At 29.9% G+C, this 25167-nt stretch overlaps 1 protein-coding gene across 4 annotated transcripts in view; it reads right to left on the reverse strand.

Annotated features, from left to right (window-relative positions):
* The window catches only part of LOC145256383 (uncharacterized), a 1175042-nt gene that overhangs the window by 593610 nt on the left and 556265 nt on the right, over positions 1-25167 (reverse strand). For all 4 annotated transcript variants that reach the window (XM_080115220.1, XM_080115219.1, XM_080115221.1 and 1 more), the window contains one exon: positions 15070-15172. In XM_080115220.1, the coding sequence (XP_079971346.1) occupies positions 15070-15172 (103 nt within the window). The remainder of the gene's footprint in view (positions 1-15069; positions 15173-25167) is intronic.

The following is a 25167-nucleotide window of genomic DNA, read 5'->3' on the forward strand; positions in this document are numbered from 1 at the left end:
TATTCCTTCACTATAATTTTGTTTTCTTTGCTTTTTGTTCCTTTGCTATGGCTTTGTTTTCTTTTAAGTTTATTCCTTCGCGATAACTTTGTTTTCTTTACTTTGTATTCCTTTGCTATAACTTTGTTTTCTTTACATTTTATTCCTTTGCTATAATTTTGTTTTCTTTTAAATTTATTCCTTCGCTATAACTTTGTTTTCATTACTTTTTATTCCTTTGCTATAACTTTTTTTTTCAGCTTATTGCTTCGCTATAATTTTGTTTTCTTTTCATTTTATTCCTTTGCTATATTTTAGTTTTCTTTTAATTTTATTCGTTCGCTATAATTTTTTTTTCAGTTCATTCCTGTGCTATAATTTTGTTTTCTTTACTTTTTATTCCTTTGCTATAGCTTTGTTTTTTTTACTTTTTATTCCTTTGCTATAGCTTTGTTTTCTGTTCAGTTTATTTATTTTGCTATAATTTTTTTCTTTTCCTTTTATTCCTTCGTTATAACTTTTGTTTTCTTTACTTTTTATTCCTTTGCTATAATTTTGTTTTCTTTACTTTGTATTCCTTTGCTATAACTTTGTTTTCTTTACATTTTATTCCTTTGCTATAATTTTGTTTTCTTTTAAATTTATTCCTTCGCTATAACTTTGTTTTCATTACTTTTTATTCCTTTGCTATAACTTTTTTTTTCAGCTTATTGCTTCGCTATAATTTTGTTTTCTTTTCATTTTATTCCTTTGCTATATTTTAGTTTTCTTTTAATTTTATTCGTTCGCTATAATTTTTTTTTCAGTTCATTCCTGTGCTATAATTTTGTTTTCTTTACTTTTTATTCCTTTGCTATAGCTTAGTTTTTTTTACTTTTTATTCCTTTGCTATAGCTTTGTTTTCTGTTCAGTTTATTTATTTTGCTATAATTTTTTTCTTTTCCTTTTATTCCTTCGTTATAACTTTTGTTTTCTTTACTTTTTATTCCTTTGCTATAATTTTGTTTTCTTTACTTTTTATTCCTTTGCTATTACTTTGTTTTCTTCCAGTTTATTCCATCGCTATAACTTTGTTTTCTTTTCCTTTTATTCCTTTGCTATAATTTTATTGTCTTTTCCTTTTATTCCTTTGCTATATCTTTGTTTTCTTTTCATTTTATTCCTTTGGTATAACTTTGTTTTCTTTTCATTTTATTCCTTCGCTATAACTGTGTTTTCTTTACTTTTTATTCCTTTGGTATAACTTTGTTTTCTTTTAATTTTATTCCTTCGCTATAACTGTGTTTTCTTTACTTTTTATTCCTTTGGTATAACTTTGTTTTATTTTCATTTTATTCCTTCGCTATAACTGTGTTTTCTTTACTTTTTATTCCTTTGCTATAATTTTGTTTTCTTTACTTTTTATTCCTTTGCTATAATTTTGTTGTCTTTTCCTTTTATTCCCTTCCTATAATTTCGTTTTCTTTTCATTTTATTCCTTCGCTATAATTTTTTTTCTTTTCCTTTATTTCCTTCGCTATAACTTGGTTTTCTTTACTTTTTATTCCTTTGCTATAACTTTGTTTTCTTTTCCTTTTATTCCTTTGCTATAGCTTTGTTTTCTGTTCAGTTTATTCCTTCGCTATAATTTTGTTTTCTTTACTTTTTATTCCTTGGCTATAACGTCGTTTTCTTTTCATTTTATTCCTTTGCTATTACTTTGTTTTCTTTTTATTTTATTCCTTTGCTATTACTTTGTTTTCTGTTCAGTATATTCCTTCGCTATAATTTTTTTTTTTCATTTCATTCCTTTGCTATAACTTTAAGTTTTAATTTTATTCCGTCGCTATAACTTGGGTTTCTATTCATTTTTTTTTTTTTCTTCGCTTAAACTTCGTTTTCTTTTCATTTTATTCCTTTGCTATAAGTTTGTTTTTTCATTTTCGTCCTGTGCTAATACTTTGTGTTGTTTTCATTTTATTCCTACCCTATAACTTTGTTTTCTTTTCAGTTTATTCCTTTGCTATAACTTTGTTTTCTTTTCAGTTTATTACTCTGCTATAACTTTATTTTTTTATTTTATTACTTTGCATTAACTTTGTTTTCTTTTCAATGTATTCCTTTGCTATAATTTTGTTTTCTTTTCATTTTATTCTTTCGCTATAACTTTTTTTTCTTTTCATATTAGTCCTTTGCTATAACTTTTTTTTCTTTTCATTTGATTCCTTAGCTATGATTTGTTTTCTTTTAATTTTATTTCTTTGCTATAACTTTGTTTTCTTATCATTTTATTGCTTTGCTATAACTTTGTTTTCTGTTTAGTTTATTCCTTTGCTATAACTATTTTCTTTTCCTTTTATTCCTTTGCTATAGCTTTGTTTTCTTTTCAGTTTATTCCTTTGCTATAACTATGTTTTCTTTTAATTTTATTCCTTCGCTATAACTTTGTTTTCTGTTCAGTTTATTCCTTTCCAATAACTTTGTTTTGTTTTCAGTTTTTCACTTGGCTATAACTTTATTTTTCATTTTATTCCTTTGCTATAACTTTGTTTTTTCATTTTATTACTTTGCTATAACTTTGTTTTCTTTTCATTTTATTCCTTCGCTATAACTTTGTTTTCTTTTAATTTTATTATTTGCTATAACTTTGTTTTCTTTTCATTTTATTCCATTGCTATAACTTTGTTTCCTTTTCAGTTTATTCCTTCGTTATAACTTTGTTTACTTTGCTTTTTATTCCTTTGCTATAACTTTGTTTTCTGTTCAGTTTATTCCTTTGCTATAACTTTGTTTTCTTTTTAGTTTATTCCTTTGCTATAACTTTGTTTTCTGTTCATTTTATTACTTTGCTTTAACTTTGTTTTCTTTTTAGTTTATTCCTTTGCTATAACTTTGTTTTCTTTTCAGTTTATTACTTTGCTATCACTTTGTTTTTTCATTTTATTACTTTGCTAGAACTTTGTTTTCTTTTCAGTTTATTCCTTTGCTATAACTTTGTTTTCCTTTCAGTTTATTACTTTGCTATAACTTTGTTTTCTTTTCAGTTTATTACTTCGCTATAACTTAGTTTTTTCATTGTATTACTTTGCTATAACTTTGTTTTTTCAGTTTATTACTTTGCTATAACTTTGTTTTTTCAGATTATTCCTTTGCTATAACTTTTTTTTAGTTTATTCCTTTGCTATAACCTGGATTTCTTTTCAGTGTATTCCTTTGCTATAACTTATTTTTCTTTTAATTTTATTCCTTCGCTATAACTTTGTTTTGTTTTCATTTTAGTCCTTTGCTATAACTTTGTTTTCTGTTCAGTTTATTAATTTGCTATAACTTTTTTTTCATTTTATGACTTTGCTATAACTTTGTTTTTTTATTTTATTCCTTTGCTATAACTTTGTTTTCTTTTCATTTTATTCCTGTGCTATAACTTAGTTTTCTGTTCATTTTATTACTTTGCTTTAACTTTGTTTTCTTTTCAGTTTATTACTTTGCTATAACTTTGTGTTTTCATTGTATTACTTAGCTAACCCTTTGTTTTTTCATTTTATTCCGTTGCTATAACGTTGTTTTTTCAGTTTATTACTTCGCTATAACTTTGTTTTTTTCAGTTTTTTCCTTTGCTATAACTTTTTTTTGTTTTTTCCTTTGCTATAATTTTGATTTCTTTTCAGTTTATTCGTTTGCTATAACTTTGTTTTCTTTTCATTTTATTCCTTCGCTATAACTTTGTTTTCTTTTCAGTTTATTACTTTGCTTTAACTTTGTTTTTTCATTTTATTCCTGTGCTATAACTTTGTTTTTTTCAGTTTATTACTTCGCTATTACTTCGTTTTCTTTTCAGTTTATTTCTTTGCTATAACTTTGTTTTCTTTTCAGTTTATTACTTTACTATAACTTAGTTTTCTTTTCAGTTTATTCCTTTGCTATAACTTTGTTTTTTTCATTTTATTCCTTTGCTATAACGTTGTATTTTCAGTTTATTACTTCGCTATAACTTTGTTTTTTCAGTTTATTCCTTTGCTATAACTTTTTTTGTTGTTTTTTCCTTTGCTATAACTTGGATTTCTTTTCAGGTTATTCGTTTTCTATAACTTTGTTTTCTTTTCATTTTATTCCTTCGCTATAACTTTGTTTTTTTTTCATTTTATTACTTTGCTATAACTTTGATTTTTCATCTTATTACTTGGCATTAACTTTGTTTTCTTGTCAGTGTACACTTTTGCTATAATTTTGTGTTCTTTTCATTTTATTACTTCGCTATGACTTTGTTTTCTTTTCAGTTTATTACTTTGCTATAACTTTGTTTTCTTTTCATTTTATGCCTTAGCTATAACTTTGTTTTCTTTTCATTTAATTTCGTCGCTATAACTTTGCTGTCTTTTAATTTTATTACTTTGCTATAACTTTATTTTCTGTTCATTTTATTACTTTGCTATAACTTGGTTTTCTTTTCAGTTTATTCCTTGTTCATATTATAACTTTGCTATAACTTTGTTTTTTCATTGTATTACTTTGCTTTAACTTTGTTTTTTCATTTTATTCCTGTGCAATAACTTTTTTTTTCATTTTATTACTTCGCTATAACTTTGTTTGTTCATTTTATTCCTTTGCTATAACTTTGTTTTCTTTTCATTTTATTTCTTCGCTATAACTTTGTTTTCTTTAAATTTAATTGTTTGCTATAACTTTGTTTTTTTTTTTCTTTTAATTCTTTGCTATAACTTAGTTTTCTTTTCATTTCATTCCGTCGCTATAACTTTGTTTTCTTTTCAGTTTATTCCTTTGCTATAACTTTGTTTTCGGTTCATTTTATTACTTTGCTTTAACTTTGTTTTCTTTTCAGTGTATTCCTTTACTATAGCTTTGTTTTCTTTTCAGTTTATTACTTTGCTATAACTTTGTGTCTTCATTGTATTACTTTGCTATAACATTTTTTTCATTTTATTCCTGTGCTATAACTTTGTTTTTTCAGTTTATTATTTCGCTATAACTTTGTTTTTTCAGTTTATTCCTTTGCTACAACTTTGTTTTTGGTTCAATTTATTTCTTTCCTATAACTTTGTTTTCTTTTAATTTTTTTCCTTTGCTATAACTTAGTTTTCTTTTCATTTAATTCCTTCGCTATAACTTTGTTTTCTTTTCTGTTTATTCCTTCGCTATAACTTTGTTTTCCTTTCAGTTTATTCCTCTGCTATAACCTTGTTTTCTTTTCAGTTTATTACTTTGCTATAACTTTGTTTTCTTTTCATTTTATTGCTTTGCTATAACTTAGTTTTTTGTTTTCAGTTTATTCCTTTGCTATAATTTTGTTTTCTTTTCATTCTATACTTCGCTATAACTTTGTTTTCTTTTCAGTTTATTCCTTTGCTATAACTTTGTTTTCTTTTCAATTTATTCCTTTGCTATAACTGAGTTTTTTGTTCATATTATAACTTTGCTATAACTTTGTTTTTTTCATTGTATTACTTTGCTTTAACTTTGCTTTTCATTTTATTCCTGTGCTATAACTTTGTTTTTTTTTCAGTTTATTACTTCGCTATAACTTTGTTTTTTCAGTTTATATCTTTGCTATAACATTTTTTTGAGTTTTCTCCTTTGCTATAACTTTGTTTTCTTTTCAGTTTATGCCTTTGCTATAACTTAGTTTCCTTTTAATTTTATTCCTTCGCTATAACTTTGTTTTCTTTTCAGTTTATTACTTTGCTATTACTTTGTTTTTTCATTTTATTACTTGGCATTAACTTTGTTTTCTTTTCAGTGTATTTCTTTGCTATAATTTTGGTTTCTTTTCATTTTATTACTTCGCTATAACTTTGTTTTCTTTTCAGTTAATTCCTTTGCAATCACTTTGTTTTCTTTTCAGTTTATTACTTTGCTATAACTTTGTTTTCTGTTCAGTTCATTCCTTTGCTATAACTTTGTTTTCTGTTTAGTTTATTCCTTTGCTATAACTTTGTTTTCTTTTCATTTTAGGCCTTTGCTATTAGTTTGTTTTCTTTTCATTTTATTCCTTAGCTATACCTTGTTTTCTTTTCATTTCATTCCGTCGCTATAACTTTGTTGTCTTTTCATTTTATTACTATTCTATAACTTAGTTTTCTTTTCAGTTTATTACTTTGCTAAAACTTTGTTTTTTCATTTTATTCCTTTGCTATAACTTTGTTTTCTTTTCATTTTATTCCTTCGCTATAACTTTGTTTTCTTTAAATTTTATTATTTGCTATAACTTTGTTTTCTTTTCATTGAATTCTTTGCTATAACTAAGTTTTCTATTCATTTCATTCCGTCGCTATAACTTTGTTTTCTTTTCAGTTTATTCCTTTGCTATAACTTTGTTTTCTGTTCATTTTATTACTTTGCTTTAACTTTGTTTTCTTTTCAGTTTATTCCTTTACTATAACTTTATTTTCTTTTCAGTTTATTACTTTGCTGTAACTTTGTTTTCTGTTTAGTTTATTACTTTGCTATAAATTTGTTTTCTTTTCAGTTTATTCCTTTGCTATAACGTTTTTTTCTTTTTATTCCTGTGCTATAACTTTGTTTTTTCAGTTTATCCCTTTGCGATAACTTGGATTTCTTTTCAGTTTATCCCTTTGTTTTCGGTTCAGTTTATTCCTTTCCTATAACTTTGTTTTCTTTTAATTTTATTCCTTCGCTATAACTTAGTTTTCTTTTCATTTAATTCCTTCGCTATAATTTTGTTTTCTTTTCAGTTTATTCCTTCGCTATAAGCTTGTTTTTTTTTCAGTTTATTACTTTGATATAACTTTGTTTATTCATTTTATTACTTTGCTATAACTTTGTTTTTTCTTTTCAGTTTACTCCTTTGCTATAATTTTGTTTTCTTTTCATTTTATTCCTTCGCTATAACTTTGTTTTCTTTTCAGTTTAGTTCTTTGCTATAACTTTGATTTCTTTTCAGTTTATTACTTTTCTATAACTTAATTTTCTTTTCAGTTTATTACTTTGCTATAACTTTGTTTTTTTTTCATGTTTTTCCTTTGCTATAACTTTGCTTTCTTTTTAGTTTATTCCTTCGCTATAACTTTGTTTTCTTTTAATTTTATTCCTTTGCTATAACCTTGTTTTCTTTTCAGTTTATTCCTTTGCTATAGCTTTGTTTTCTGTTTAGTTTATTCCTTTGCTATAACTTTGTTGTCTTTTCATTTTATTCCTTTGCTATAACTTTGTTTTCTTTTAATTTTATTTCTTTGCAATAACTTTGTTTTCTTTTCATTTCATTCCTTTGCTATAACTTTGTTTTTTCAATTTTTTTACTTCACTATAACTTTGTTTTCTTTTCAGTTTATTCTTTTGCTATAACTTTGCTTTTTCATTTTATTACTTTGCTATTACTTTGTTTTTTCATGTATTACTTTTACTATAACTTTGTTTTTTCATTTTATTACTTTGCTAGAACTGTGTTTTCTTTTCATTTTGTTACTTTGCTATAACTTTGTTTTCTTTTCATTTTGTTACTTTGCTATAACTTTGTTTTATTCTAATTTTAGTCCTTTGCTATAACTTTGTTGCCTTTCAGTTTTATTACTTTGCTATAACTTTGTGTTCTTTTAATTTTATTACTTTCCTATAACTTTGTTTTCTTTTTATTTTATTACTTTCCTATTACTTTGCTTTCTTTTTAGTTTATTCCTTTGCTATAACTTTGTTTTCTTTTCATTTTATTTCTTTGCAATAACTTTGTTTTCTGTTCATTTGATTCCTTTGCTATAACTTTGTTTTCTTTTCAGTTTATTCCTTTGCCATAACTTTGTTTTCTTTTAATTTTATTTCTTTGCTATAACTTTGTTTTCTTTTCAGTTTATTCCTTCGCTATAACTTTGTTTTCTTTTCATTTTATTCGTTCGCTATAACTTTGTTTTCTTTTCAGTTTATTCCTTCGCTATATCTTCGCTATAAACAAGGTATATTAAATGTCTGTATGGTTCTTGCCAAAAGTCAAAGACGCTATCGTGTCATCTAGAGTTTGAATGACAGTGAGTTCCACGAGTACCCACGTTCTCTCCATAGCCTCTATATTTCTCTCCTCTCGAATGATCACTTTCTGTGATACCAAGCGATGTTTGTGCAACAACTTTTTTAAGTGATGTTTTAAAGTATCTTCTCATCCATTTGCCAAAGTAATTTTTACTTCCTCGAGTTCGTCTTAAATCTATTTTATTTAATTCTATTTGCAATTTTATGTCTACTGATCCGTTGGTTAACAGATGTCACCTTGTTATGAACATTGTTATGAACATTGTTATGAACATTGTTATGAACATTGTTATGAACATTGTTATGAACATTGTTATCAACATTGTTATGAACATTGTTATGAACATTGTTTTGAACATTGTTATGAACATTGTTTTGAACATTGTTATGAACATTGTTATGAACATTGTTTTGAACATTGTTTTGAACATTGTTATGAACATTGTTATGAACATTGTTATCAACATTGTTATGAACATTGTTATGAACATTGTTATGAACATTGTTATGAACATTGTTATGAACATTGTTATGAACATTGTTATGAACATTGTTTTGAACATTGTTATGAACATTGTTATGAACATTGTTTTGAACATTGTTATGAACATTGTTATGAACATTGTTATGAACATTGTTATGAACATTGTTATGAACATTGTTATGAACATTGTTATGAACATTGTTATGAACATTGTTATGAACATTGTTATGAACATTGTTATGAACATTGTTATGAACATTGTTATGAACATTGTTATGAACATTGTTATGAACATTGTTATGAACATTGTTTTGAACATTGTTATGAACATTGTTATGAACATTGTTATGAACATTGTTATGAACATTGTTATGAACATTGTTATGAACATTGTTATGAACATTGTTATGAACATTGTTTTGAACATTGTTATGAACATTGTTATGAACATTGTTATGAACATTGTTATGAACTTTGTTATGAACATTGTTATGAACATTGTTATCAACATTGTTATGAACATTGTTATGAACATTGTTATGAACATTGTTATGAACATTGTTATGAACATTGTTTTGAACATTGTTATGAACATTGTTATGAACATTGTTTTGAACATTGTTATGAACATTGTTATGAACATTGTTTTGAACATTGTTATGAACATTGTTATGAACATTGTTATGAACATTGTTATGAACATTGTTATGAACATTGTTTTGAACATTGTTATGAACATTGTTATGAACATTGTTATGAACATTGTTATGAACATTGTTATGAACATTGTTATGAACATTGTTATGAACATTGTTTTGAACATTGTTATGAACATTGTTATGAACATTGTTTTGAACATTGTTATGAACATTGTTATGAACATTGTTTTGAACATTGTTATGAACATTGTTTTGAACATTGTTATGAACATTGTTATGAACATTGTTATGAACATTGTTATGAACATTGTTATGAACATTGTTATGAACATTGTTTTGAACATTGTTATGAACATTGTTATGAACATTGTTATGAACATTGTTATGAACATTGTTATGAACATTGTTATGAACATTGTTATGAACATTGTTTTGAACATTGTTATGAACATTGTTATGAACATTGTTATGAACATTGTTATGAACATTGTTATGAACATTGTTATGAACATTGTTATGAACATTGTTATGAACATTGTTATGAACATTGTTATGAACATTGTTTTGAACATTGTTATGAACATTGTTATGAACATTGTTATGAACATTGTTATGAACATTGTTATGAACATTGTTATGAACATTGTTATGAACATTGTTTTGAACATTGTTATGAACATTGTTATGAACATTGTTATGAACATTGTTATGAACATTGTTATGAACATTGTTTTGAACATTGTTATGAACATTGTTATGAACATTGTTATGAACATTGTTATGAACATTGTTATGAACATTGTTATGAACATTGTTATGAACATTGTTATGAACATTGTTATGAACATTGTTTTGAACATTGTTATGAACATTGTTATGAACATTGTTATGAACATTGTTATGAACATTGTTATGAACATTGTTATGAACATTGTTTTGAACATTGTTTTGAACATTGTTTTGAACATTGTTATGAACATTGTTATGAACATTGTTATGAACATTGTTATGAACATTGTTTTGAACATTGTTTTGAACATTGTTATGAACATTGTTATGAACATTGTTATGAACATTGTTATGAACATTGTTATGAACATTGTTATGAACATTGTTTTGAACATTGTTATGAACATTGTTATGAACATTGTTATGAACATTGTTATGAACATTGTTATGAACATTGTTATGAACATTGTTATGAACATTGTTATGAACATTGTTATGAACATTGTTATGAACATTGTTATGAACATTGTTATGAACATTGTTATGAACATTGTTATGAACATTGTTTTGAACATTGTTATGAACATTGTTATGAACATTGTTATGAACATTGTTATGAACATTGTTATGAACATTGTTATGAACATTGTTTTGAAGATTGTTATGAACATTGTTATGAACATTGTTATGAACATTGTTATGAACATTGTTATGAACATTGTTATGAACATTGTTATGAACATTGTTATGAACATTGTTATGAACATTGTTATGAACATTGTTATGAACATTGTTATGAACATTGTTATGAACATTGTTATGAACATTGTTATGAACATTGTTATGAACATTGTTATGAACATTGTTTTGAACATTGTTATGAACATTGTTATGAACATTGTTATGAACATTGTTATGAACATTGTTATGAACATTGTTATGAACATTGTAATGAACATTGTTATGAACATTGTTATGAACATTGTTATGAACATTGTTATGAACATTGTTATGAACATTGTTTTGAACATTGTTATGAACATTGTTATGAACATTGTTATGAACATTGTTATGAACATTGTTATGAACATTGTTATGTACATTGTTATGAACATTGTTATGAACATTGTTATGAACATTGTTATGAACATTGTTATGAACATTGTTATGAACATTGTTTTGAACATTGTTATGAACATTGTTATGAACATTGTTTTGAACATTGTTTTGAACATTGTTATGAACATTGTTATGAACATTGTTTTGAACATTGTTATGAACATTGTTTTGAACATTGTTATGAACATTGTTATGAACATTGTTATGAACATTGTTATGAACATTGTTATGAACATTGTTATGAACATTGTTATGAACATTGTTTTTAACATTGTTATGAACATTGTTTTGAACATTGTTATGAACATTGTTATGAACATTGTTATGAACATTGTTATGAACATTGTTATGAACATTGTTTTGAACATTGTTATGAACATTGTTTTGAACATTGTTATGAACATTGTTATGAACATTGTTTTGAACATTGTTATGAACCTTGTTATGAACATTGTTATGAACATTGTTATGAACATTGTTATGAACATTGTTTTGAACATTGTTATGAACCTTGTTATGAACATTGTTATGAACATTGTTATGAACATTGTTATGAACATTGTTATGAACATTGTTATGAACATTGTTATGAACATTGTTATGAACATTGTTATGAACATTGTTATGAACATTGTTATGAACATTGTTATGAACATTGTTATGAACATTGTTATGAACCTTGTTATGAACATTGTTATGAACATTGTTATGAACATTGTTATGAACATTGTTTTTAACATTGTTATGAACATTGTTTTGAACATTGTTATGAACATTGTTATGAACATTGTTATGAACATTGTTATGAACATTGTTATGAACATTGTTATGAACATTGTTTTGAACATTGTTATGAACATTGTTTTGAACATTGTTATGAACATTGTTATGAACATTGTTTTGAAATTTGTTATGAACATTGTTTTGAACATTGTTATGAACATTGTTATGAACATTGTTTTGAACATTGTTATGAACATTGTTATGAACATTGTTATGAACATTGTTATGAACATTGTTATGAACATTGTTATGAACATTGTTATGAACATTGTTTTGAACATTGTTATGAACATTGTTATGAACATTGTTATGAACATTGTTATGAACATTGTTATGAACATTGTTATGAACATTGTTATGAACATTGTTATGAACATTGTTATGAACATTGTTTTGAACATTGTTTTGAACATTGTTATGAACCTTGTTATGAACATTGTTATGAACATTGTTATGAACATTGTTTTGAACATTGTTATGAACATTGTTATGAACATTGTTATGAACATTGTTATGAACATTGTTATGAACATTGTTATGAACATTGTTATGAACATTGTTTTGAACATTGTTTTGAACATTGTTATGAACCTTGTTATGAACATTGTTATGAACATTGTTATGAACATTGTTTTGAACATTGTTATGAACATTGTTATGAACATTGTTATGAACATTGTTTTGAACATTGTTATGAACATTGTTATGAACATTGTTATGAACATTGTTATGAACATTGTTTTGAACATTGTTATGAACATTGTTATGAACATTGTTATGAACATTGTTATGAACATTGTTTTGAACATTGTTATGAACATTGTTATGAACATTGTTATGAACATTGTTATGAACATTGTTATGAACATTGTTTTGAACATTGTTATGAACATTGTTATGAACATTGTTATGAACATTGTTATGAACATTGTTATGAACATTGTTATGAACATTGTTATGAACATTGTTATGAACATTGTTTTGAACATTGTTTTGAACATTGTTATGAACCTTGTTATGAACATTGTTATGAACATTGTTATGAACATTGTTTTGAACATTGTTATGAACATTGTTATGAACATTGTTATGAACATTGTTATGAACATTGTTATGAACATTGTTATGAACATTGTTATGAACATTGTTTTGAACATTGTTTTGAACATTGTTATGAACCTTGTTATGAACATTGTTATGAACATTGTTATGAACATTGTTTTGAACATTGTTATGAACATTGTTATGAACATTGTTATGAACATTGTTTTGAACATTGTTATGAACATTGTTATGAACATTGTTATGAACATTGTTTTGAACATTGTTATGAACATTGTTTTGAACATTGTTTTGAACATTGTTATGAACATTGTTATGAACATTGTTATGAACATTGTTTTGAACATTGTTATGAACATTGTTTTGAACCTTGTTATGAACATTGTTATGAACATTGTTATGAATATTGTTATGAACATTGTTATGAACATTGTTTTGAACATTGTTATGAACATTGTTATGAACATTGTTATGAACATTGTTATGAACATTGTTATGAACATTGTTATGAACATTGTTATGAACATTGTTTTGAACATTGTTATGAACATTGTTATGAACATTGTTATGAACATTGTTATGAACATTGTTATGAACATTGTTTTGAACCTTGTTATGAACATTGTTATGAACATTGTTATGAACATTGTTATGAACATTGTTATGAACATTGTTATGAACATTGTTATGAACATTGTTATGAACCTTGTTATGAACATTGTTATGAACATTGTTTTGAACATTGTTATGAACATTGTTATGAACATTGTTATGAACATTGTTATGAACATTGTTATGAACATTGTTATGAACATTGTTATGAACCTTGTTATGAACATTGTTATGAACATTGTTATGAACATTGTTATGAACATTGTTTTGAACATTGTTATGAACATTGTTATGAACATTGTTTTGAACATTGTTATGAACATTGTTATGAACATTGTTATGAACATTGTTATGAACATTGTTTTGAACATTGTTTTGAACATTGTTATGAACCTTGTTATGAACATTGTTATGAACATTGTTATGAACATTGTTATGAACATTGTTATGAACATTGTTTTGAACATTGTTATGAACATTGTTTTGAACATTGTTATGAACATTGTTATGAACATTGTTATGAACATTGTTATGAACATTGTTATGAACATTGTTATGAACATTGTTATGAACATTGTTATGAACATTGTTATGAACATTGTTTTCCGTGCTTTATGATTTGACTTAATATTTCAACTGTTTTCTTCATTGTTGTTATGTACTTTTTTCAAGCTCGTTTAGTTTCACTCTGTAACCATGCTTCTCCCCCTTCCTTAAAATTAAAGTGTGTCCTCTAACTTGGGTTAGTTTGTCTGTTTAATATGTTTATTCACTAAGAGTCTACCACGAGTCATTATCTACGATCGCTCACTGGCGTAACCAGAGTTTGGGTGACGAGTTTCGTGAGATTTCAGTACTTTTCTCGGCTTTTGATACATGTTGCGCTCTCATTTATTGAGAAATCGTAAAAGGGCAGTAAACGTTACATAGTTTGTAATTGTTTTCTTTCAATTAAAAGTTCTCATTAAAAAAGACTGACGTTTAGGTGGGGTCGGCAGAAGACAGTCGATCAATCCTAGAGAGAGAAAGAGAGAGAGAGGGGGCGGACAGGCTGAGAGAAAAAGCGAAAGATATATTCGACTTAAATAGGCGAGAACCGAGCGAAAACAGGAACCAAAATGCACATATGAAACTTCCTCTACGGAACGAGAAAAGTATTAAGTAGATTTCAAACTTCTCAAAAACAAAAACTAATTGCTCAACTTATCTTATCTTCGCAGCAAGAGCAACATAAATTCCGTTTCAATAAATATTTATTATTATTCACAGTGAGTTATTCTCTGGGCGATACTTTTCCAAATTAACAAATAAGTTGCATCAACGCATACAAATGTGCGGATCTTTCAAGCACAGCATAGACCTAGAACGATTTGCGGAACGACCGGTCGGAACGCATGTGATCCTTGCATATCAGATTAAACTTTGCAGCAATAAATCAAAATAATAAACAATTGCAGGAATCTTTTATTGAGAGACGTGGTAGAAAAAGTCGATTATTTTTTATTATTGTTATTTAAAATGTAATACACCTTATGTCATTGAATAACACAATTTCGGTGTAATGTAAATAAAAAGCATTGTTGTTTTCGAAAGTGGAAACGGGCAGACATGCCCCACTGGCTATGAAAACCTAAGAAAATCAAACATGAGAATGGACGGTTGACTTACTTTCCTTCTGGCTTTCCGATTGGATGATAAACGAATAGGAAGTGGCATTCGTCCAGTCGTCTTCGTCTATCGGCAAATAATCGTTCGATTTAACGGGAATCACCTACAACACAGAACAAAACGTAAACACATATTCTTAAGATGTAACTATGTTCTTTCCGACAAATTTCAATTACCTATATATATATATATATATATATATATATATATATATATATATATATATATATATATATATATATATATATGAAACAGTTGAGAAACTTATTGAAGGCACCTCGTGTGTGTACATATATATATATATATATATATATATATATATATATATATATATATATATATATATATATATATACATATATTTCACTCAAAAACTGATGCCGAATTCATGCAAGATGGTCCAAAAGCTGTCTGAAGCATTCCATACGTTTCTGTGCCCCACTGCCCAGATTACATTTTTTTTAATTCACTAGCTGTGAGAGTCAGGCTTTCGTAGGATGTATTCCAATTCCTGCTGTAGCTGTTCATTTGGACCTGAAATCATAGAAATTGGTCCGTCATCTCATAAGATATAACTTTTGCATTTTTTGCTATAACATACAGAATTTTCAAGAGTCTACGATGATTTTCAATGTCTGAACAAAAAATATGGAAACCTATTGATGGCACCTCGTATATATGTCAATATAAATTAAATGCCAGTTTAAATCACGCATTTTTCTCACAAACACAAGCTGAATGTTTAGCATTGAATAGAGCTTAATATATATATATATATATATATATATATATATATATATATATATATATATATATATATATAAAGTTTTGCATTATATCGTTTTATGATAATTCATACATAAGAAACGATATCAGATGTTCAGTTGTTTTTAAAAACTATTAAATTAGAACAGGGGTTACGGATTAAGTATATATATATATATATATATATATATTACAGTGATCATTTCTCTAATCAGTGTCAAGAATATCTAACTACCGATATAGGTCAGGTATTGTCTTAATGATTTTTTTTAATAATAGAAAAATACATCATCTAAAATACAGAAAACAAGAAGCGTGGCGAAAATGAACAATACATGGAGCAACGAAACTAAAAAAAAGGGCGAAAAATAGGAATGGCAGTAGCTACAATGACGATTTATAAACCTGACCATAGAAGAGACGCTGAAAACACATTGACACGGCTACTAATATGAGATATGAATAGCAAAAAAAAAAAAAAAAACGGAAAGCATTAAATGTATACATTTTGAAGAACGAGACGAAATAGAATATTCATGATAAAAATGCAAGAAACTAGACTATAAAGCATAAAAAACACTGACACGGCTGAGGTGGAAAAGGTAATCTACTGAGAATAACACAATCGTATATATATATATATATATATATATATATATATATATATATATATATATATATAACTACTTCATTTATTCGCATAAATTTAATATATGAAAGTATAGATTTATGCGTAAACTTTAAGTATTTACTTCAAAAGTGCTCAATACGTAGGTAGAGCTAGTTAGTAATTTATAAAATATATATGGCGATTAAGCTACACTGAATATTCTGCGTTTCATCCAACTATAGGATTCGTCAGGCTTATGCGCCTGAATATTCTGCGTTTCATCCAACTATAGGATTCGTCAGGCTTATGCGCATAAGCCTGACGAATCCTATAGTTGGATGAAACGCAGAATATTCAGTGTAGCTTAATCGCCATATATATTTTATAAATTACTATATATATATATATATATATATATATATATATATATATATATATATATATATATATATATATAGAGAGAGAGAGAGAGAGAGAGAGAGAGAGCTTATTCAAAGTCAACCCCTAGACAGTATTGGAAAATGATAGAAAGAAAATCCACTTGCATACGAACAGAAAAAAAATCACAAAAGTAAGAGAATAATCGTCAATAAAAATAAAGGACAGACAGAAAAACGAAGCAAATACAGAACTGAAAAATATGGAAAAATATGGAAGATGAAAGAATGTATTATAATACCAATGATTGTAGATACACTAGGGACTTTTCCAAATACATAGGAAAAAGACATGGGGAAATTGGAACTAAAGCGGAGATTGGGACTATACAGCATACGGTAATGAGGAAAATAGTCGAAATCTTAAAGAATAAGAAAACCAACAGACATAAGTAGAAAGGGGTTAGGAAAAATAGGAATCGAACAAAAATATAAGAAGAAAAGACCTGAAACCGATAGAAATTATAAAAACTGAAATACACCACCACATACCCCACACACACACGCACAAATTAAGCAACGACATCAGCATGAAGTAGCACCACGCAAATTTGAGGTGAGGAGTTAAAGATTATGGAAAACTAAGGAAAAACACCCATCCACCATCTGAAAGAGTACTAGAACCTTACAGTTACTTATTGTCGATAATTGTGATATTCCAGAGAATCGCTACTGCAATAAATATCAATGATAAATGGATGTTCCGATAACTGAAAATGATTTGTAAAGGTTGTGGAAAGAGGTGGAGAGTGCAAGAAAACTGAAGCGTTTTTTTACTCAAATTCCAGGGAATACTGATACCGCTGCTTATTGTCGATGAGCAATCAGATATAATGACTTATGTGGAAATTCTTCGTGAGAATAATAATAATAATAATAATAATAATAATAATAATAATAATAATAATAATAATAATAATAATAATAATAATGGAATCACACGTGTAGAAGCCCCACAATGAGAAACAGCACAAGCGGTTGACCTACAAATACTAGACGCTACAAAGGAGGAAATCGAAAACAATGAAACAAAGATAACAGAGAATGAAGCAGAAGAAATGGAAAAAATAAACAGCTTATGAACGAGGAAAAAAACAAAGCTCCCATCATTAAAGAAACAAGAGCAGAAGAAATTAAAAACGGAAACAGAGAAAGTTAACAAGCTCCTCCCACACATCACAACAAACACAATCACTAAGCTAAACAATTTAATCTACGCATGCGTCAAGATGGTAAGTATGAAGTTCAAAACAGAAAAATACCCAGGGAATAATGGATCAAACCAAATCAACAAACATAAAAAAGAAGTCAAAGCGATAAACAGGAAGAAAGCGAGACGTGGGGAATATTGAAAATTGGAACTGTGACCAGCAGGGAGAGGCTAAACAAGAAATACAAAGATCTGAACCAAAAAATAGCAGCAAAAGAAGGGAGACTGAGACGATATAAATAAAAATTTGAACAATGAAGCAAAACAGGACAATTCTATCAAAACGTGAACGGAGAAAAAACAAAAACAGAACGACCAAACCCAACAGAAACAAAACTGTATTGGAGTAAGATGGTTTCTGTTCTGCTAGATCTTCAGCAGATGTGCTTACGGTTATATCTCATAGGATTAGCGAATCTCTTGACGGAGGTTTCCTTTCTAGGGCAGTTGCTCTTGACATATCAAAGGCCTTTGATAGAGTATGGCATAAAGGTCTAATTCACAAGATCTCCAGTTACGGTATAGCTGGAAATGTCTTCTCAATTATTAAATCATTTCTCTCTGATAGGTTCATAAGAGTAGTGGTTGATGAGCAGAAATCAGAAGCTCACTATATTAATGCTGGAGTCTCTCAGGGTTCCATCTTGGGCCCAGCTCTCTTCCTAATCTACATCAATGATCTTCCAAATCATATCCTTAGATTATTCATTGATATTTATGCTGACGACACTACCATCTATGGCAGTACATCAAAGTCTGTAAACGACCAAGTTCTCTCTGATTCTCTCTCCTCTGATCTTGAACATGTGGTACAATGGGAAAAGAAGTGGCTGTTTAATTTTATGCATATAAAACCAAGCTTTTGTCTTTACATCATCAACGTTCTGATCCCCATCTGGCATCAACTGAAATGAATGACTCTCGTCTTGGGGAGGTTCCATATTTTGACAAGCTCTTAGACTATACCATTACTCCTGATCTTAAATGGAACATGTACACCAAATCTGTTACCAAGGTCGCTAGGAAAATGGTGGGATCCTTCTATCGATCCAGTAGATATCTCACTGCTGATGCAATTCTCTACTTATATAAGAGCCAGGTACACCCAAGGATGGAGTACTGTTGCCACATCTGGGCAGGAGCTGCTAGAAAGGACTTATCCTGCCTTGACAGAGTTCAAAATAGATTTTATAGCCTAGTGGAGGATGCCCTTTTCTCTTCCCTGCAACCTCTTTCTCACAGAAGAGATGTTGCGAGCCTATCGTTATTTTCATGGCAAGTGCTCGTCTGAGCCCCAATCTGTAGTCCCCTCCCCCTCGGCAAACTATCACAAAAAACACTCATCTATCTGAAAACACTATCAATAATTTCCCCCACTCTTTATCTGTACCTAAACCTAAACATAGATTCCATGAACAAAGCTTTTTTCTTAAAACTGCACACCTGTCGAACTCTCTTCCATTAGCCTGTTTTCTGGCTGACTATAATATGGTCTTCAAGTCCAACGTAAACAAGTTCTTGATGAACCGTTCCTCTTAAGTAATCCAATTTACCAAATTTCCACTACTAACAATTACTACGTCACTGTCCGATTGACCACTGTACACTTATTAACCCTTATACTTGAGTGACCTCTGGGCCTTGATAAGTGGTGACTTCTTTGTAAAAATAAAAAAGATAATAGAAGAACGACAGGAACATAACAGAAATGCCGACTGACTGAAAGACATAAAAGAAGACCTACAACATATCGAAGTGAATGAAATCAGCAAGGAACCCTAAAGAAAAGCATAGGAAAAATGACAAACTGGAGATCACCAGGACACAACGGGATACATGCATACTGGTTCAGAAAATTCACAGCACTACACGAAAGACTAGCACAAAACATGAGAAGATGTATACAGGAAACAAACGTGCCAGATTGGATGACAAAAGGAAAAACCACACTGATACAGAAGGACACAGAGAAAGGAACCATGCCAGCAACGATAAGCCTATCCTTGAAAATATTAACAGCACAACTGAGGGAACAAATCTGGCACTCCCTAAATAATCAAGGACTTCTCCCTGAGGAACAGAAAGGATGCCAGGAAGGAAAGAGAGGAACACATGACCTGCTATACATAGATCAAAAGATCCTGAAGGAGGTAAAAATATGGATAATAGAATGTTTAAAAATGTATAAAATACCAAGCAGGATCATCAACGTGATAGAAAACGCAATGAGGACGTGGAGAATTGACAGCTGAAGGACAATACATAATAGAAATTAACATACAAAGAGGAATCTTCCAAGGAGATTCACTATCGCCAATGCTGTTTATAATAGCGATGATACCCCTGAGCAATATACTGAGAAAGTGCCAAGTACAAGTTCTCTAATAAAGAGGAAAAATGAACTGAATACCTCAGGAGAACAAGAAAACTTTTTTCTTTTTTTTTTTTTTTTACACGGTGGTCACCACTTATCAAGGCCCAGAAGCCACTCAGGGATAAGGGTTATTGCAAGTACAGTACGTTAGTGTGGAGATTTGATGTGTTTACTTAAGGGGGCAGTTCATTAGGAATTTGTTAACGTTGGACTTGAAGACATCCAAGTTGTAGTCAAGTGGAAAGCAGGCAGACGGAACAGAGTTCCACAGGCGTGCAGTTCTAAAAAAGAGGCTTTGTTCATGGAATCCACGTTTTGATTTAGGCACAGATAAAGAGTGGGGGAAATTTTTCACAGTGGATTCAGCTAGACGGATGTTTTTCGTGAAAGATTGGCGAGGGGGGGGCAGAGATTGGAGTTCAGACCAGCATCTGCCATGGAAATAACGATAAAACAAGGATAGGCTCGCAATGTCTCTTCTGTGGGAGAGAGGTTGCAGGGTAGAGAAAAGGGCATCCCCCACTAAGCCATGAAGTCTATTTTGTACTCTGTCAAGGCAGGATAGGCTGCTTTTAGCAGCTCCTGCCCAGATATGGCAGCAGTATTCCATCCTTGAACATACTTGGCTTTTATATAGATAGAAAATTGCATCAGTCGTGAGATATCTTCTGGAGTGGTAGAAGGATCCCACCATCTTTCCAGCGACCTTGGCAACAGACTTGACTTCTAGAAACTAAATTATATAGCAGAAACCTAATAAAGGTATAAATACATGGGCAGTATCACTAATAAGATACTCAGGACTATTCATAGGATGGACCAAAGAAGAACTCAGAAACCTCGATCAGAAGACTAGGAAACTCATGACCATGTACAATGCACTATACCCAAAGACGATGTTGACCGACTCTATGTGAAAAGAAAAGAAGGCAGGAGAGGGCTAGTTTGTATAGAAGACTGTGTACATGACACAAAAAAAGAATTTGAAAAATACATAACAAAAAATACAGAAAGGATAATCATGGCAGCGAGAAACACTGAAAAAAATCAACAAAACAGAAAACAGAGAGATAAAGGATAAGACAAGAAAAGAAAAATGGGAAAAAAAAGAATTACATGGGGGATTCATTGGGATGACAAAAGATGAGAATAACGAAAACACTTGGACATAGATGCGAAAAGGACGCACAAGCTGGGAAACTGAATCCCTGATAACCACAGCACAATATATCAAAGAAAAGATTGATAAAACACAAGAAAACAGCAAATGCAGACTCTATGGACAAAGAGACGAAATGATAAACCATATAGTAAGTGAATGCAGCAAACTGGTCTAAAAGGAATACAAGAACAGACACGACCAAATGGGAAGGACAGCACACTGGGAATTATGCAAACAACTACATCTCGAATGCACAGACAAGTGGTACAAACATAAGCCAGCAACAGTACTTGAAAACCAGAATCACAAAATCCTATGGGACATGGGCATACAAACTGCTAAACCCATCCAAGCAAGAAGACCAGGTCTCGTAATAATTAACAAGAAAGAAAAATCCTGTCAAATCTCAGACTTTGCTGTTCCAGCTGACCACAGGGTGAATTTCAAAGAAAAGGAGAAACAGAGCAAATACACAAAGCTAGTCAGAGAGCTGAAAGGGATATGGAAGATGAAGAAAATCAAAATAATACTTATAATAGTAGGAACACTAGGAACAATCCGGCAAAACTTAGAAAACAGAATGCGAGAAATTGGAATCAGAGGAATGACTGGAAAAGTATAACGAACAACAATAATGAAGACAGCTGAAATATTAAGGAAAACCCTTGAATGTGGAGACTAATGCACACGAACCACAAGCCTAGACCAGACAAACTGCCACAGAGACAAAACATAAAGCGCTACATGGAACCAAGAACATTGAAGCTGCATACCTATAAGTTCTTTAACCCCCACCCCCATCCCTCATTACCACATCACTGTCCCCCCCCTCCCACTTCCCCCACAAAAAAGAGTGAAACCAAATAGCCAAGGAGGAAGGAAAGACCGAGGAGTGAGCACTGACCAGTCCTCCACTATATAAGTGCAAAGAGAACTGAGACCTTGGAGAGGCTTATTGCCACTCAAATTCCAGTAAAGACCAATGGCCACTGCCAACGAGAAATCAATGGCAAACAGCTGGTGCGATAATGCAAATTTATTTGCAAATGGTATCGAAAGAGGTGGAGAGTACTGGAAATCTGGGGAGACTTGTTGTCACCCAGCTTCCAGGGAACATCACAGGCTGTAATTAATGAGATCTTTGATGACCTGTGTGAAAGCTCCTTATGAGCCCATAATAATAATAGGCTACTGCAAAAATAATGTCGTTTTTGACGTTCAACTTCAGAAGATCATAACTTCTTTAATAATAAACTTTATTAATCGAAATAAGAACCATTAGAATCTTAACATGTTTGCTAACGAGAAACAATTTTATTTATCCCATTAGCATATAAATCCAGAGTTCTAGAAGTGATGAAGTAACTGAAGACCGATTCAGCATCATCTCGGCTTTTGAAGTATTTTCATACAGGAAGTTGTCGAGATGCTTGAAAAAGTGATAATCAGTGGGCGAGAGGTCTGGTGAATATGACGGATGAGGCAGAGTTTCATAGCCCAATTCGTTCAGCTTCTGCAGGGTCAGTTGAGCAACATGCAGGCGAGCGTTGTCATGGACGAGAATTGGTCCCTTCATATTGACCATACGTTCGAACTTCTGGTGCATTTCGTAAATTTGTCGGCGCTACTTCCCCACCGTAGTCATTTCGCCCAGATTCAAGAAACTGTGATGGATGAAACCGGCCGCAGATCTCCAAAAGTCACCATAACTTTTTTGTGTGCAATTTCGGCTTCAGGAAGTGTTGTGGAGCTTCTCCGGCATCCAGCCACTGTGCTGAATGTTGCCAGTTGTCATAGAGAATCCACTTCTCATCACACCTCACAATCTACTCGAGAAATGGGTCGTTTTTGTGGCATAAAAGAAGCATAGAAGACACCCCAAAACGACGATTTCTTTTTATTATCGTTCAATTTATGTGGCACTTATTTATTCAACTTTTTTTACTTTCCCATTTGCTTTAAATGGCGAACGATTGTTGAATGGTCAACCCCGAGTTGAATAGCAACTTCTCATGTGGTTTTGCAAGGATCAGCTTCTATTAAGGCTTTCAAATGTAACAACCGTAGTCGACCGGCCGTGACCGTTTTCATCTTCAAGACTCTCATCACCATTGCAAAATTTCTTGAAACACCATTGTACCACATGTTCGTTAGTGGTTCCATTGGCCAAATGCATCATTGATATCACGAGCTGTCTCAGCATCTTTTCATCCTAGTTTAAACTGGAACAAGAAAATCGTGTGGATTCGAATTTTGTCTATGCTGTTGAAAAGCCTGTAAAAATGAGCGAAGAGATTGAGAATTGTAACGAGTAATACTATTCGATAAAGCGAAAAATGCGCTTTAAAATGATATAAAACATGGATATATATATTAATGAATTAATTCAAAAATCATATATAACTGTAACATATGTAAAAAAACGATATTGTTTTTGCACCAACATAATAATAATAATAATAATAATAATAATAATAATAATAATAATAATAATAATAATAATAATTCTGTGTAGGTGTGTATATTGTAACAAGAGGCGTAGTATTAACTTTGACCTTGAATGGACTGGGTACAGAACCTAGGGTCATTCAGGTTGTCCCCATCCCTAAAAATAGAATTAGGAAAGGTTAGGAAGAAGAAGAAAAGAAAGGAAAGAAAAAGAGGTCTAAGAGACATACACTCCCTTATGAATATAAAACGCTGGGAGTAACAGCATAACGGAGTGAGAAAGAGTGAGCTAGTAGCTTCCACAGGCAGCCTTTCTCCCCGGCGGATTTGTTCAAAAGCGTCGTAAGAACTTTAACCTCAACCCACTATCACCAGAATCAACCTACTACCCAACTTGGTCATCCCTACTACTACGACGGAGGGTAAAGTACTTTTGTTTATCATTTGACCAAACGTCTAGAATAGTATATTATATATTAAATTTCGAGAATAGATTATTGCTTTGCCTAGTTTTCCCCACTATAATTACCTTCCTCTTGTTACCATTTTTCCCTTTCATTTTACTTTTGGGTTCTTCCCTTTTGTCCTGTTTAAATATTACTTTCATAAATATTTCTGTCAGTCTATCTTGTTTTTGGTATGTTTTGTGTCTGTAATAAATTCCCTATTTTTATATAAAATACCTGCTTCTTGTATTTTTATAACTCTCCCTCAAAACCTTTTTCCCTACTCTTGCTTACGATAGCAAATACTGTGTTACGGCGTTGTGATTAGCCTACGCACCCGTAACAGTTGGGGGCTCGTGTCAGGGATTTGTGCAGATAATTTGGGAGGGCTCTCGCTCGTAAAAGTACTAGAAAAAAGAGAAATTAAATTATAATAACCATTTGACGTACTAAGTGGGCTCTTCTATTATCATGTCTTTTTCTGTAGAGAAATCTTTAAGTTTAGCCGACCTGGGCGAAAAAGTCAGGAAACTACGAAAAGCAGAATTAGTAGAAATTGCGAATTTCTTCGAAATAGATACAGACCCGAATATGAAAAAGGTCGAAATAAAAAGTATCGTAGAAAAAAATATTAATAGAAAACAAC

This window comes from Euprymna scolopes, chromosome 32, assembly GCF_053919585.1.
Source record: "Euprymna scolopes isolate OS-2025 chromosome 32, ASM5391958v1, whole genome shotgun sequence".
In the NCBI taxonomy this organism is placed as follows: Eukaryota; Metazoa; Mollusca; class Cephalopoda; order Sepiida; family Sepiolidae; genus Euprymna; species Euprymna scolopes.